We start from the raw sequence: 15,618 nt of genomic DNA, 5'->3' as shown, positions 1-15,618 counted from the left end.
CTTTTCAGCACCATTTCTTGGTTGCTTTTCCTTCAACTCTTCCCCAAGAGACACCAACCTGAGTCAGTACCCACCACACCCTGGGAGAGTTAGAATGCTCTTGTGGGGACTTTCCCTCTGGGGCCCTTCTGTCTTTTAGGGCAGCCTTGGGACCTGCCCTCCCTTCTCACTGGCTAACGTGTTCCGTCTTCTTCCCCAGCCAGGAAGTGTGCTACAGGCACATGGCAACCCCCATGGGCCATCAAGGAATTTCTCCAGCCTGACTCAGAAGGAACTGGGGAGCAGGGAGAAGAGAAAGAATGCAAGCATTCAAACCAAGTGTCCAAGGAGTGGGCAGCTGAGGGGAATGGGCAGTGGAGAGGATCTTCTTGGGCTCTGAGTTACTCTAGTCCCCTGCTCCATCCCAGGGATCAGAATCTTTCAGAACTTCAGAGTGGAGAGACTCTGGCCTCTGAATGTCCACTACTACATTCTCACAAAGTGGTTGACCAACATATGCTTGAATGCCTCCCACCTCTCATTGAGGCCCATTCTACCTTTGGTAGAATAATTAGCTTTAATTATTAGAAAGTCCTTCCTCATAAAGGATCTACATCCACTCTCTGGTCTTTGGTCTTTGCTCTCAAGATACGCAGAATCAATTCGGTTTCTATTCCAGGAGTTGAAAGACCATTATCATCCGCCCCTTGAATCTTCTCTCCCAGTTCAGTATCTTCATGTCCTCCCTGTGGTCATGGGCTCTTCTCACCATCCGGATTTCTACCTCTGGACTCTACAGTTTGTCTCTGTCCCTCTCAAAATGGGCCACACACTCCTAACAGGGTTTGACTTTCACAGAGTCTGGGGCCTATAAGCCCCATTGTTCTGGGTACTAAAGCTCTCTTAGTGCATCCCAAAGTCATGTTAGTGCTTTTGGCAAGCAGATCACAGTCAATTCTTTCCAACCCCTTATCAGCCAGAGTCCTCCTGTCTTCATATACTATTGTTATTCTACCCCTCACGTATCTCACTCTTGTGCAGCTGATTATCTGAAGACCAAAGAACCAGACTGTAATTCTGTCCCTATTCAATACCACATGACAAATCTGGCCCAACAATCTCACCAGATGCCATCATCCAGTATTCCTCCCAATTATGTGCAAGTGACCTTCGATTATGAGAGTGGCATCCGTGCTCATCCCACGTCACTGAAAAAGTGCCATCACTAGGGACCTCCCTCCAGGTTGACAAAGACACATTAATTCATATTATTTGGTGATGGATGTCCTACCCGTTACAATCATATCTACTATCCTACCAGCACACCCACAGTTCACCATTTTGTTGCTCAACATATCCTAAGATAGAGCTGATGGGTGCAAAAGCACTAAGATAGTCATTTGAAAACCTAGTTTCCAAACCTGGCCCCACCTCCAGGTATGTGACTTCACTGGCCCCACCTCCGGGTATGTGACTTCACTGAGTATCTCTGGGCTGCTGGGGATCCGTCAAGCCCTGTCTCGCTGTGACGTTCTGCTCTGTGATGGTCAGAGTTATAAAGAATCAGGAAGCTGGGGGCAGAGGAAGGTCCCTGTTGTAAGAGATAAGAATTGGGCACTTCTGCTTGTGCCATGGGGAAGCTTCAACTCTGCTATAATTGACACGTGGCAGGCACCCAGCCCTGCTCTTCCCCTTTCATTTTCTTGACCCCAACTTGTGCTGGAACTCAGATTTCCCAATATTTGATTTCCTCTGGGTCCCAAGATTAGATCCAGACCATCTGGCCTGAGTTGCCTCCCCTTGGTGGCCTGCTTTCCCCACAAGGCCAGCATCCAGCACCCCCACCCCAGCTTCCCGGAGGTCTCTGGACGCCTCCTTCCACCCTCCTCCCACACTCCTGGCCCTGGCCGGCTCCAGCAAAACACGGTGGGCAAGGCTGGAGGGAAAGCCAGCAAGAAAGTGTCTTCTGGAATCAGCCTGAGCGTGAGGCCAGGCTTTATCGCTTCTGGCTGTGCGGCCTCGGGCAGAGCTTCAGTTTCTTGCCATCATGGCTATAAAGTATTCAGTCATTATAATTTCTCATTAATTATGGCTTCAAGAGCACAGAAGTTCTCCTCTCGTTGTCCATTTCTTCTTTTGCCCTCCACTGAGGCTTCTCCGCCCCACACCCTCAGCCTTGCCCTCACTACGCTCTACCAAAGCTTGTTTGTGGGTTCCCTCACCTCCCCTCTCCCCAGAGCACCCATTCTCTGCTGGGTGTAATTACTACCTGTGCACACCTGACTTCTTCTGCCTTGACCTCTCAGCCTCTCTCCAGGCAAGGATTTCTTGCTGCCTCAGGACATCTCCACATCAAAACCAAACATGTGAGAAGTAGCCCTTCCACTTCTCACGCAACCATCCCTCCCCACGCCCATGTTCTAGGACCTCTGTGGACACCACAAATTCTCAAGTCCTCAGCTTTACAACTGCAAGCCTTTCTCCAAGTTCCCTTCGTCCCTGCATCTTAGTCTCACCTGCTACCAAATTCTGCCTATTGGTCCTCAGAAATAGTCCTTCTCCATCCTCATTCTCCATGCCCACTGCCCACCCACAGCCACAGGGACATTGATGTGGATTCTAGGTTCTGCCAGATTATCCCTGAAGAGGGGGTTTTCTAACCTCCTTCCCCACATTTACCTCCATTCTGTGTCTCCCGTCCCCCACTAAACCTTTTACCCATACCTGTGTCTGGGAGTTTTAAAATAGGAGGATCAGAGCTGCACATCTGTGATTTGTGCACTTTCAGTATAATACGTTATGCCTCAGTGACAAGTTTTATAGAAGAATAGAATAAGCATCAAAAGTTAAACAGAAAAAAAATGTAAACCATTACAATCACCAGATCTAAAACAAGTTCCTCTTAACCTGAGTGTGGGTGAGGTGTCCCTTCTGCAGGCCCTCATGGGCCCCTGTCCTACTCCATTTTACGTGTCTCACCCAAGAGACCTGCTCTGTCCAATACTAGCCGCTAGCCCCATGCAGTTATTTACATTTAAATTAGGCCAGGTGCGGTGGCTCATGCCTGTAGTCCCAGCACTTTGGGAGGCTGAGACAGGATGATTGCTTGGAGGCCAGGAGTTGGAGACCAGCCTGGGCAATATAGAAAGATCCTGTCTCTAAAAATAATTTTTTTTTAATTTGCCAGGCATGGGCTAATTTTAAAAATTAGCTGGGTGTGTGCCTGTAGTCCCACCTACTTTTTTTTTTTTTTGGAGACCGAGTCTTGCTCAGTTTCCCAGGCTAGAGTGCAGTGGCACCACCTCAGCTCACTGCAACCTCCACCTCCTAGGCTCAAACGATTCTCCTGCCTCAGCCTCCCATGTAGCTGGGACTACAGGCGCGTACCACCACGCCCAGCTAATTTTTGTATTTTTAGTAGAGATGGCATTTCACTATGTTGGACAGGCTGGTCTCCAACTCCTGACCTCAAGTGATCCACCTGCCTCGGCCTCCCAAAGTGCTGGGACTACAGTACTACAGCTGGCCCCTGGCCAAAAAAAAATTTTAAGTCAACTAAAATGAAACAAAACGAAAAATTCAGTTCCTCAATTGCACTAGGCACATTTCAAGTGCTTAGCAGTCACATGGGGCTACTGTCAACCATGTTAGATGACACAGATACCAAACACTTCCATTGTCACAGAAAGTTCTATTGGACAGTGCTACACCCCACTGTAAGCTCTGGAAGACAGAGACTTGTCTTTCTGGTCCACTGCTGGATCCCTGGCACCCAACATGCTGTGAGGCCCAGCACTGATGCTGAACATCAAGAGACTGAATGAATGCACACGCTACCACACACTGCACATGGCCCAGCGATAGCTCCATTATCTGTCTCGCACTTGCTCCCCCTGCCTTCAGACCATGGCTTCTAGCCAAGCTTTGATCCAGGGCCCTGACCCAGGGCTCGTGGCCCCCTTTCCCCCCTTCAGACTGTCTCTGGTCTGTGACGGGCTCAGGGTCCTGGAGCCATTATAAGTGACTACATGTGTGTGCTTCTGTGTATGTATGTTGGGAGCAGGAGTAGAGAATGAATTGGCAGGGGTGGAAAGACGCCAGGGTTCCAGGTCTCAAGAAACTCAGGTTCAGGCCTCTGGCAATGGTCACTCTCACCTATACAGCCGACTCAATTCTGAATCTCGAAGATGTGTGACTTTGGACAAGAAACTAACCTCTGCAAACCACTGTATTCCCTGTTGCTTCATTGTAAAATATGGATAATAATACCTATTTCATATAGGTAGTGAGTGCAGTAAATAAGATGTCTGGGGCTCTGTTGATACTCAATTATTGTTTGTTTCTTTCTATACATAGAGGGCAGTACAAATCTCTTCTTCAAACATCATTTATATTGTGGCTTTCAGGGCACGGTGGCTCAAGCCTGTAATCCCAGCACTTTGGGAGGCCGAGGCAGGCAGCTCACCTGAGGTCGGGAGTTCAAGACCAGCCTGACCAATATGGAGAAACCCTGTCTCTACTAAAAATACAAAATTAGCTGGGCATGGTGGCGCATGCCTGTAATCCCAGCTACTCAGGAGGCTGAGGCAGGAGAATCACTTGAACCCGGGAGGCAGAGGTTGCAATGAGCCAAGATCGTGCCATTGCATCATTCTAGCCTGGGCAACAAAAGCGAAATTTGTCTCAAAAAAAAAAAAAAAAAAAAAGCCGGACATGGTGGCTCACACCTGTAATCCTAGCACTTTGGGAGGCCGAGGCGGGCAGATCACAAGGTCAAAAGATCGAGACCATCCTGGCTAACAAGGTGAAACCCCGTCTCTACTAAAAATACAAAAAATTAGCCGGGCATGGTGGCAGGAGCCTGTAGTCCCAGCTACTCAGGAGGCTGAGGCAGGAGAATGGCGTGAACCTGGGAGGCGGAGGTGACAGTGAGCAGACACCTCACCACTACTCTAGCGTGGGTGACAGAACGAGACTCCATCTCAAAAAAAAAAAAAGATTGTGGCTCTCAGACACCTGCATGGTTCCCACTTATCCCACATAGGAGGCCAAATATAACTCCTGACAGCTCCTTTTGCCTTCAAGCAAGAGGCTTATCATCAGTTCCACTGCTCTTATCTCCAAAGGCACCTGGCTCGGCCTCTCTCTGCCAGCCAGCTAAGTTTGTTTGGCTTTCTCTCCCCCACCTTCACGTCATATTACATACCTGAAATATCCTTCCTGCCCGCTCTTTCCAAAACCCAGGCCCTGCCTTCTCTGATGCAGATTTTTTCATGAGACTCACTTCCTCTCTTAAGCCTGCTTGACTCAACCTTCCCAGTTTCAAGATTGCTAATCACAATGTGATTAGTGACTATGATGCAAGGCTGTACCTGGCAAATCTGCACTTGAGGGCATCTGTGTTCCCAAGTATCTGGTTGCGCCTGTGAGTGTGCACAGAGCAGGAAGCTAGAGAAGGAGGTGACCAACAACAAAAAAAGGCTGGTGGTGAGGTGGGAGGACTGGACCAGACTAGACACAGGTCCCATTTGGCCACTTATTACATGGGTGGCCCTCGACAAGTTACTTAATCTTTCTGAGCCTCAGTTTCCTATTACTATACTGAGCCCTTACTTAGTACAGACACTATTCTAAGCACTTTACATAGATTCTTTTATTTCAGCTTAACTTCAACAGATTAACTTCAACTGCAGCAGCTAGATAATATTTTTCCTATGTTACTGTTGAAGAAACTGAGACACAGAGGAAACTCAACACAGAAGTTGAGTAACTTGCCCCAGGTCACACTGGGACAAGCAAGTGGCAAAGCTAGGATTTGTAGCCAGGCAGTCTGGCTCCAGCATCCATGTTCTTAATCACTCTGCTTACTGCCTCCTACCTGTAATTCTGTGTGTGTGCACATCCCTCATATGTATGCAAAACTCCCATCACAGTGGCTGGCACAAAGAGAACCAATAACTCTTTCCTCACTGGGACTACAAACACACAGGGATAGGAAAAATGTGTCTTCGAGAATTTGTTATAGGATCTAGGAAAGGACAAGTATATAATGGACACTTTACATACATTTCCAGGGGCTGAGAGAGGTGTGAAGGATATATAAAGATTTAAAGTACTGGCCGGGCATGGTGGCTCACACCTGTAATCCCAGCACTCTGGGAGGCCAAGGTGGGCAGATCACCTGAGGTCAGGAGTTTGAGACCAGCCTGGCCAACATGGTGAAACTCTGTCTCTTCTAAAACTACAAAAATTAGTTGGGTGTGGTGGTGCATGCCTGTAGTCCCAGCTACTCCGGAGGCTGAGGCAGAAGAATCGCTTGAACCCAGGAGGCAGAGGTTGCAGTAAGCAGAGATCGTGCCACTGCACTCCTGCCTGGGCGACAGACTGAGACCCTATCTCAAAAAAAAAAAAAATTTAAAGCACTACCTTCTTACCCAGGTGTGAGTTATAAACACACACATGCCACAGACACACTATTCACAAAGACATCACACACGTGTATGTGTGGTACACACACACTCACTAGCCACCCTGAACCTCATGAAGGCTCCACCAGAAAACCTTCCTTACAGTAGGCACAGGGAAAAAAATCACAGTCTTTGAAAGTACATATGAAGGTCTATCAAATCAGACTGGGGCATTTTAGAGAACTTTCTCGAAGTGCCACTTGAGTTACATTTTTTTTTCTTTGTTCTGTGGAGTTCAAAATGTTAAATCTTAAAGATAAACAGGAATTACTGCAGCAAAGGAGGAGTGTAGAGAAAGGAGAGTCAAGAGGGAACAGGCTAACATATTTAGGAAACTGCAAGTATTTCTGTAGGCTGTCATGAAGAGTTTTTGGCAGGGTCAGGCAGGACATACAGCCAGAGAGTAGGCAAAGCCCAAATGCCAATAGGTCTGATGTGCTAAGCTGAGAGATTACAATTCTATCCTGAAAAGGAGCCACTCAGCACTTTTAGGCAGAGATGTGACATCAAATCTGCATTTTAGAAAAATGGATTCAGCAGCACAGAGGATGGACTAATAACAAGGGATGAGGTGGAGAACATTGAAAAGACTTTCAACAATCTGGAGAAGAAATTCGGAGTTTGAACTCCTGGTGGCAGTGGGAAAAGAGAGAGTATTTAAACGAGTTTAAGAAGTGAGGAGGAAATAGTGCCATTCACTACAATAGAAAACATAAAGGCCAATGTTTAGACAGGTTGGATGAGAGATAATTTATACCTTTTGGCTTTTGGAGTTTGAGGTGTCTCTGGGACACCAGGTGATATCCAACAGGTGTTTGAATATGTATGTGCATGTATATTATTTATTGTTATTTAAGCTTGCAAGACATCTGGGCTGGAGATATAAATTTGGGTGTCATCAATTTACAGGTAGTAATTAAAACAATGAGTGTGGATGAACTCACCCAGAGAAGTGTAATGCCAGATTTGTGGGCCAAAACAGCTCTGAGGAGCTCCAACTCGAAGCAGTTGAAGGCTTACATTTAAACATTCTCCCAGGAACAGTGTGTGAAGTGAAAAGGGGTGAGGAAAGGGCCCTGATCACCAACATTTGGAGGTGGAGGTGAACAGATGAGAAGAGAGAGGCAGAGGTGCAGGAGGAGAAGCCAGAATGGGGGTGTCAAGTATAAAGAAGTGGGTAGCGTCAAATGCTTCAGAGGTTAGAGAAAATGACAGGAAACTCCACCTGTTAGATTTGACATCTAGAAGGCTGTCGGTGTGGCCAGGGTGAGGTGAGTGGAGCAGTGAAGGTGCGGGTTTCCGGCTGCTGGAGAAACCTCTTCCACTAACTACACTGCACTTTGAGTTACCAACTGGCATGGTCCTCCCCCCATTTCACACGCACGCTACAGTCGTCCGTGCGCACTCGTACACACCAGGTGGTTAACAGGTACGAGGCGTTTCCGGACAGCGAGCGCAGAGCCCCCGCGCACGCGCCTCCGAGCCAGCCTCTTCCGCCGCAAGTCCCTCCCCAAGCCTGCAGAGTGCGCTGCGTTTCGATGAGCCGGGACGTGGCGCCGCTCTAGCCAGCGCCTGGGCTCTGTGGCGGGCGCCGCAGCTCCGCGTCCCCCGCGCCTCCTCCCAGCGCAGGTGGGTCCGCCCGCGGGGGGCGGGGGTGCCCGGGAGCCGTGGGACGGGCTGGTAGCGGCAACCTTTGGGGAGCAGAGTGGTCCCCAACGCCCAGGTGCCCCGGCTCGCGCTCTGGCCCGGGCGAATCGGGCTATAGGAAGGGCCACACGGATGGAAGTCCTAGTCCGGATGCTCGCCTCTTGTTGAACGTGCAAAGCCTGTCCCAGGACTTCTTTACACTCTGGGGGTCTCTGCCCAGGCACGCTTGCTGCTTCCGGGACACAGCTGTGGGCGGAGCTAGTAGGGGCGGGGCTACGTGATTGACACTTCTCTCCTCAGACTTCAAGGGCTACCACTGGACCCTTCCCCTGTCTTGAACCCTGAGCCGGCACCATGGTGAGAACCCTGAGCCCAGCCTTTCACCTCCGCAGGCCCGCGCCCTCACCCCCAGTGGCCGTGCCATGGTTGCCCCGTATGAACCTAGGGCTCCACAGTGTGGGGTTTTTGCAGGTCAGCTCCTGCAAGGCAACCTGCACTCTTCCAACCCGTTCATCCTTGTAGCACGGACGCCTGAAGGTGAAGACGTCAGAAGAGCAGGCGGAGGCCAAAAGGCTAGAGCGAGAGCAGAAGCTGAAGCTATACCAGTCAGCCACCCAGGCCGTATTCCAGAAGGTGGGGCCCTCAGAGGTAGCCCCGACCCCAAGTAGCTCCCTTAGTATAGTACAGAGGCCAAGAGCTGGTCCCTAGAGTTAGACTGCCTAGATCCAATTCTGGGTTCTCTCACTTATAACTGTATGACTTTGGGCAAGTTGCTGAATCTCTTTGGGCCTCAGTTTGCTCATCTGTAAAATGGGGCTAATAATTGCACCTACTGCATAAGGCTGTTGTGAAGATTAAATGAGAGAATACCTGTAAGGCCATAAAGCATGGTTCATAGTACCTGTTGTATAATGTGGGATTCACAGAATATTGGATGGTTTTAAGTTTACGTTATTTAGTCCTGTAGTGGGAAAATGATATGATCTCTGACCCTGCCACTTATCTTCTCAGCGCCAGGCTGGTGAGCTGGATGAGTCAGTGCTGGAACTGACAAGCCAGATTCTGGGAGCCAACCCTGATTTTGCCACCCTCTGGAACTGCCGACGAGAGGTGCTCCAGCAGCTGGAGACTCAGAAGTGCGTAGGGATTCAGGATCTCAGAAGACTGCCCTGGCCCTGCGCATGCACTGCCTGGGTCTAGGGGTGGAGGAGAAATGGGGCAGCCAGTGGCATAGATGGAGGACAGTAGGGGGCTGGGTGCAGAAAGTGAGGGGTGAGCTGAGGTTGACTGTAGGAGAGCCCTGACCCGCCCCCTTCCCTTCTGGGTACAGGTCTCCTGAAGAGTTGGCTGCTCTGGTGAAGGCAGAACTGGGCTTCCTGGAGAGCTGCCTGCGGGTGAACCCCAAGTCTTATGGTACCTGGCACCACCGATGCTGGCTGCTAGGCCGCCTACCTGAGCCCAACTGGACCCGAGAGCTGGAGCTCTGTGCCCGTTTCCTGGAGGTGGATGAGCGGAACTGTACGTGTCTGCAGATTCTGTCCCCACAGCCCTCACCTGCCCACATTCTGATACTGGGGCCTCAGTAAGGCCCAGAATGGGGAGGGATATCCAGGATGGGTCCACTGAGCTGGTGCTGAAAGGGATGTTGGAGCCAAATGCATCCCTCCGTGGAGTGCACTGAGGTGTTTCTAGGGGTTCTCTGAGGGGACCCTAGGGGGCCCAGCCAGGTAGCTCGTCTTGCCCTGCCTCTAAGATATGCTGTCACCTCTCCCCTCCAGTTCACTGCTGGGACTATCGGCGGTTTGTGGCCACACAGGCAGCCGTGCCCCCTGCAGAAGAGCTAGCCTTCACTGACAGCCTCATCACCCGAAACTTCTCCAACTACTCGTCCTGGCATTACCGCTCCTGTCTCTTGCCCCAGCTGCACCCCCAGCCGGATTCTGGACCACAGGGGCGCCTCCCTGAGGATGTGCTGCTCAAAGGTAAGCAGGGTCAGGGATGCTCAGGAGGACTCTGCAGTGCCACCCTTCCAGCCCCCATGCCTGACCCTGTTCCTGAACCTGTCACTCAGGTTTATTGAGCACCTACTTCATGCCTGGCTCCAGGGGTGCTTAAGAATCAGTCCCTGGCTGCAGGGAGCTCAAGTGTCTGATGGGGAAGATAAAACTGACATACGTAGCCCCTGTGCAAGGACAGCATATAAGTGAGACTGGGGGCTGGAAGTACTCCAAGGAGAGGGTAGGGTGTTGGAGCGGCCAGGAGCTCACCAGTGTCCTGACCACAGCCCCATGCCTCCCGGAACCCCACAGAGCTGGAGCTGGTGCAGAATGCCTTCTTCACTGACCCCAATGACCAGAGTGCCTGGTTTTATCACCGTTGGCTCCTAGGCCGAGGTGAGCAATGAGGAAAGGGGCTGGGTGTTTAGGGCTTAGTAGGAATGGGAGAGGGTTTAAGGAAATCCGACACTGTGTCTCCCCGCAGCTGACCCCCAGGATGCACTGTGCTGCCTGCATGTGAGCCGGGAGGAGGCCTGTCTGACTGTCTCCTTCTCTCGGCCCCTCCTAGTGAGTCCTGAAGCTTTTGTCAAGAGCACTGTGGGATTGTGGGCCTGGTGCTGATGGGGCTGAAGTCTTTCTTTGTCCTTTGTGCCAGGTGGGCTCCAGGACGGAGATCTTGCTGCTCATGGTTGATGATTCTCCCCTGATTGTGGAGTGGAGGACTCCAGATGGCAGGAACCGGCCCAGCCATGTCTGGGTATCCCAGGATTGGTGGGGCAGAAGTGGGGGTCTGGGGCAGGGCTGGGTGGGACAGTCAAAAAAGTGGTTAGGCTGGGGCATTTCCTTGACCCAGTACTCCCAGCTCTGTGACCTGCCTGCTGCCTCCCTCAACGACCAGTTGCCCCAACATACATTTCGCGTCATTTGGACAGCAGGCGATGTCCAGAAAGAATGCGTGCTTTTAAAAGGTGATGGAACCTGCAGCCTCCACCCCTTGCAGCAGCCCCCATCGCTCTTTTCCTCTCAAGGGTGCACTCTCCAACCACCTACTCTTTCCCCAGGCCGCCAGGAGGGCTGGTGCCGGGACTCCACCACGGACGAGCAGCTATTCAGGTGGTGATAGGGAAGCACAAAACAAGGAGAGGGGCTCTGGACTCTGGGCATCAGGCAGCCAGGGCAGGAGGCTGGGGCCTCCAGGAGCTGTTTCAGTCTAGATACTGGGGATGTTGACCAGTGCTTCAGGGCTGTGGGCCTCAACACCTCCCCACTCTGCCCACCCTCAGGTGTGAGCTGTCAGTGGAGAAGTCCACAGTGCTGCAGTCTGAGCTGGAATCCTGTAAGGAGCTGCAGGAGCTGGAGCCTGAGAATAAATGTAAGGCCCCATTCCATGAGAGTCTGCTCCCAGAGCCCGCTGAGGAAACCCCTTTCCAGTGTGGCCCTGAGAGATCAGCAGGAAGACCTCAGGAGGATGGGAGCAGAGGAGGATCCAGGAGAAACCCTCCTTTTCCCTGCCCTCTCCTCAGGGTGCCTGCTTACCATCATCCTGCTGATGCGGGCACTGGACCCCCTGCTGTATGAGAAGGAGACTCTGCAGTACTTCCAGACCCTCAAGGCAAGTTGTGCCTGCAGAACAGGCCAGGGGGAGGCCCAGCAGGCAGGAGGCAGGCAGCTGACATGCATACCCTGCACACCCCATCCACTCCAGGCCGTGGACCCCATGCGGGCAGCGTATCTGGATGACCTGCGCAGCAAGTTCTTGCTGGAGAATAGCGTGCTCAAGATGGAGTATGCCGAGGTGCGTGTGCTGCACCTGGCTCACAAGGTATGGGCTGCCATGCACGCCTTCCTCTGGCCCTCATCCCGCTGGCCCCCCCACGTCCCTGACTTTGCCCCCAGTCTCAGGTGCCTTTGTGGACTTCCAATCAAGATAGAGTTCATCCCTGCCTCTCAGCTTGCTCCTCTTCCAGGCCTTCCTGTCACTCAGCCCATTCTCCTTGCCACTCACTTTCAAATCCCGAGTCACCAGGACCTCCTTGTGCTGTTTCTTCCCCAGGCTGGTCACAGCTTCGTCTTCCTTCAGAGTGACCCCTAGCCCACTCCTCCCACACATTCCAGCATATCTCACCCTGGAGCAACCCCCAATACCTGAAGGCCAAATACTCTCCAGAGATTCCTGAGAAGTTGTCCAGGCTCCACTTTTCCTAGTCCTTCCCAACACATTAGTTTTATCACATCACCACAGCCCACCTCCGTTCCTGCCAAACTCATCTCTGCCTCATCAGGACCAGTCCCCATGGGGTACCAGTCTTTGTTTACCCAGCACCCTCCACTGGCCCCTGTACCTCCGAACTCCAGGCCTCCTCCTCCTCACCCACCCCACTGGTTACCCCACTCGCAGCACTCACTGTCTGTCCCACGTCATGTACTGCTGTGGGCTGTAAGGTCAGCTTCCCACGTGCTCCCATCCTCTCCTTGGCTGGGGTCCCCAAGGGCCTGTGGGGCACAGAGGGCATGTGCCTAATAAATGCTGGCTGAGGACCCTCTCCCAGGTCTCCTGGGAAGCCCATCACCTCCTTCCTCCCTTCACCCCCCAGGATCTGACAGTGCTCTGCCATCTGGAACAGCTGCTCTTGGTCACCCATCTTGACCTGTCACACAATCGTCTCCGAACCCTGCCACCTGCACTGGCTGCCCTGCGCTGCCTTGAGGTAAAGTACCCATGTCTCCATCCCTGTCACGGGTGGTTCTTTTCCTCTTCCTCTACCTCAGAAGTTTGCCCATCCTACAAGGAGATGTGCAGGACCTTCCACCCCGAACAGGTAACTGCGTGCCTTCCACCTCCATCACGCAGCCTGACCCTGTGAGCCCCTCTGTGCTCTGTGGGCCCATCACCCTGAGCTCCTCAGTTGCTGAACCATCCCCGGCTGACAGCGCCTGTCCTGCCTCCCTGCCCTCCCTGCCCCCAGGTGCTGCAGGCCAGTGATAATGCCATAGAGTCCCTGGATGGCGTCACCAACCTACCCCGGCTGCAGGAGCTGCTACTGTGCAACAACCGTATCCTTCCTTCTGGGTGCCTTTCAGACAGTGGGTAAAGTGAGGTGCCACCCTGGGAAGGGACAGACAGCAGGCAGGGTATGTGCCACCCTCTTGCAGGGCAGGAGACAGGGGCTCTGTAGTGTGAATTGAAGGGGGAGATCCTGGGGCTGTCGGGCTATCACTGACCTGCACTGGTGGAGTTGTGCAGAGTGGACTTCCTCAAGTCAGAGTTCACAAATGGGCATCCTGCAGCTGTTCTTCAGGTCTATGTAGTTGTTTGAAAATCAGGAAGTTTCATACTTTAAAAAACATCAAGAGTTCTGATTCCTCTCTTAAAAATTGGAAGTTAGAGCAACCTTACGCTGGTATTTTCACTCAGCAGCCCTTGGTCATTGCTGAATAATAAATGTCTCTTTGGACCAGGCTAGATTTCCACCTTATCATACCCTCCACCACTCCCCTGACACTACACCAGCCTGCGTGGGGTGTTGCAGCTCATTCTTTCCTGGCTGACCCTGTGGGCAGGCGTTTGCAGTCCCTGCCTAGAGCCTGACTCCCTCCAGGGAGCATATGAGATGCCCGTCAAACAGACTTCCAGGCAGCAGTCCCCAGCTCTTGAGGGTACACAGGAGCAAAGGAATTGGGAGGAACCTGCCAAGCTTTCCTTGACTCTCCTGAACAAGGCCTCCAGCGACCTGCAGTGCTCCAGCCTCTTGCCTCCTGCCCCAGGCTGGTCCTCCTCAACCTGCAGGGTAACCCGCTGTGCCAAGCGGTGGGCATCTTGGAGCAACTGGCTGAACTGCTGCCTTCAGTTAACAGCATCCTCACCTAAGAGGCCCTGCCCCCTACCCTTGCCCTTTAACTTATTAGGACTGAATAAAGAATGGAGAGGCCCTCTCAGGCTACCAAGCTGTCGTCGCTGCTATCACTACACCACTACCTTCATCACTACAGCCATTATTTTTGGAAAAGAAAAGGAAGAGACATGGGGTGTTGCCACCTCATTCTTGCTGCGCCATCCTATTGTTTTCTCTCAGAGAGAGCCAAGGCTTCAGCATTTGGGGCAGAATTCAGGGTGAAGGCTGAGCTTTCGTTTACCTTCTGATTTGGGGTGGGGGCTGGGACTGGGTCTAGATTCCAAGCAGGAATAGGGCTTGGGATCAGGTTCTGGTTCTGGCTAAGCTACAGAGCAGCTGTGAGTTTCTCCAGCTGGAAGCATCATACAATTTTTTCCCATGACCCCTGCACCTTCCAGATGTTCCCCCTGCCCTGGACCCCATTCACCATAGCTGGGGAGGCTCAAGGGCTCCATGTTCCCAGGAATGGGCCAGGGTGCTCTTGCTCCGCCCTGTCTGAACAACAGTATCGGTCCCCATGAGTAGCATTCTACAGTTGAAGTACCTTTGAGAATACTTGATCCCATTTGATCCTCACAGAGTCTCAGGGATGAGATTATTAGGCCCAGTGTACTGAAGAGGAAACTGCTGTTGAGACTTGCCCAAGGTTCTTGGCCAGAGCGCTTCAGCGCTGAAACCAAAGTTGTCTCTACCCTTGGTCTAGGATTCTAGACTCGTTCTTGCTTCTGAATTGCTAAGGAATGGTTGGGGAGCAGCCTGGCCGCAGCTCCTTGAAGTCCTGAGCTGACTGTCTGCTCCCATGGTGTCCCCCCACACATACCATGTACACACCTTGTCCTGACCTAGAGAGTCCTGAGTGGTGGTGGGGGGATGGGACTGGCTCAGGGGTTAGGGCACTGACTCAAACCTGGCTGGGTGGGGAGAGAAAGATTGATTAAAGCTAGGGAGAGAGTGTGACAAAGGCATCCTCCTGGTTCTCTGGGATCTGCCTGGGCCCACATGTGCTCACACACATCCGGACAACCAGGGCCCTGCCCCTTCCCGTATCTGCAGTGATGCACAAACACCCAGCCCCTGCACAAAGCCCTCTGGCTGACCTGCCTGGAAGTCTGATATCCACTGGTGTGTCTACTGAGGGTGTTGGAGGTGGGGCACCTGCCCCCACCCCTGGGCAGGTTCTGGTGCTTGGAGCTGGACAAGAAAAGGCAGTGTGGGTGTGGAGGGCTCCCTGCCAGTTCCTGGGGCCTCTCTGTCCCCACTCCCCACAGCACCTCCCTGCCTGATGCATCACCAAACAGCCCTTCCTGGATTCTGTTTCCTTGTGTCTTCTTGTCAGCCTGTTTTCACTGTCTTCTGCTCGGCGGCCCATGGGCAGAGCTGGGACACCAGTGGGAAGGAAGGAAAGAAGGAAGAAGCCCCTGGCTGACGGGCCCAAGGACAACACCCAAGGAGAGCCTCCCTGAAGATGCCTAACCTCCTCCTCTCTGCCTTGGGATAGCCTTGGTGCCATCCTTAGTGTTTCCCCAGTGTCGGGGTGGAGTTAGGATGCACACAGCACAGGTGCCTGAGCCGGTTGGTCTGGATTCCCAGGAAGAATTCCAGGTTGGAGAAAAGGGAATCCTCGAGTCCCAACTG

The 15,618-nt window shown here is 52.4% G+C and overlaps 1 protein-coding gene across 1 annotated transcript; it reads left to right on the top strand.

Moving 5' to 3' along the window:
• Nucleotides 1–8,089: 8,089 nt before the first annotated feature.
• Nucleotides 8,090–14,026, top strand: RABGGTA (Rab geranylgeranyltransferase subunit alpha; the record flags this gene model as incomplete). The annotated part of the gene is given in 16 exon segments (NM_001133624.1): nt 8,090–8,450; nt 8,616–8,726; nt 9,105–9,229; nt 9,424–9,611; nt 9,872–10,075; nt 10,403–10,486; nt 10,575–10,657; nt 10,746–10,847; nt 10,953–11,058; nt 11,152–11,203; nt 11,374–11,462; nt 11,614–11,702; nt 11,796–11,912; nt 12,685–12,798; nt 13,057–13,144; nt 13,810–14,026. Coding segments are annotated over 16 exon segments (1,704 nt in total). The 3' UTR covers nt 13,959–14,026.
• Nucleotides 14,027–15,618: the final 1,592 nt, after the last annotated feature.

This window comes from Pongo abelii, chromosome 15, assembly GCF_028885655.2.
Source record: "Pongo abelii isolate AG06213 chromosome 15, NHGRI_mPonAbe1-v2.0_pri, whole genome shotgun sequence".
NCBI classification, from domain to species: Eukaryota; Metazoa; Chordata; class Mammalia; order Primates; family Hominidae; genus Pongo; species Pongo abelii.
This window is presented reverse-complemented; position numbering and strand designations above follow the sequence as displayed.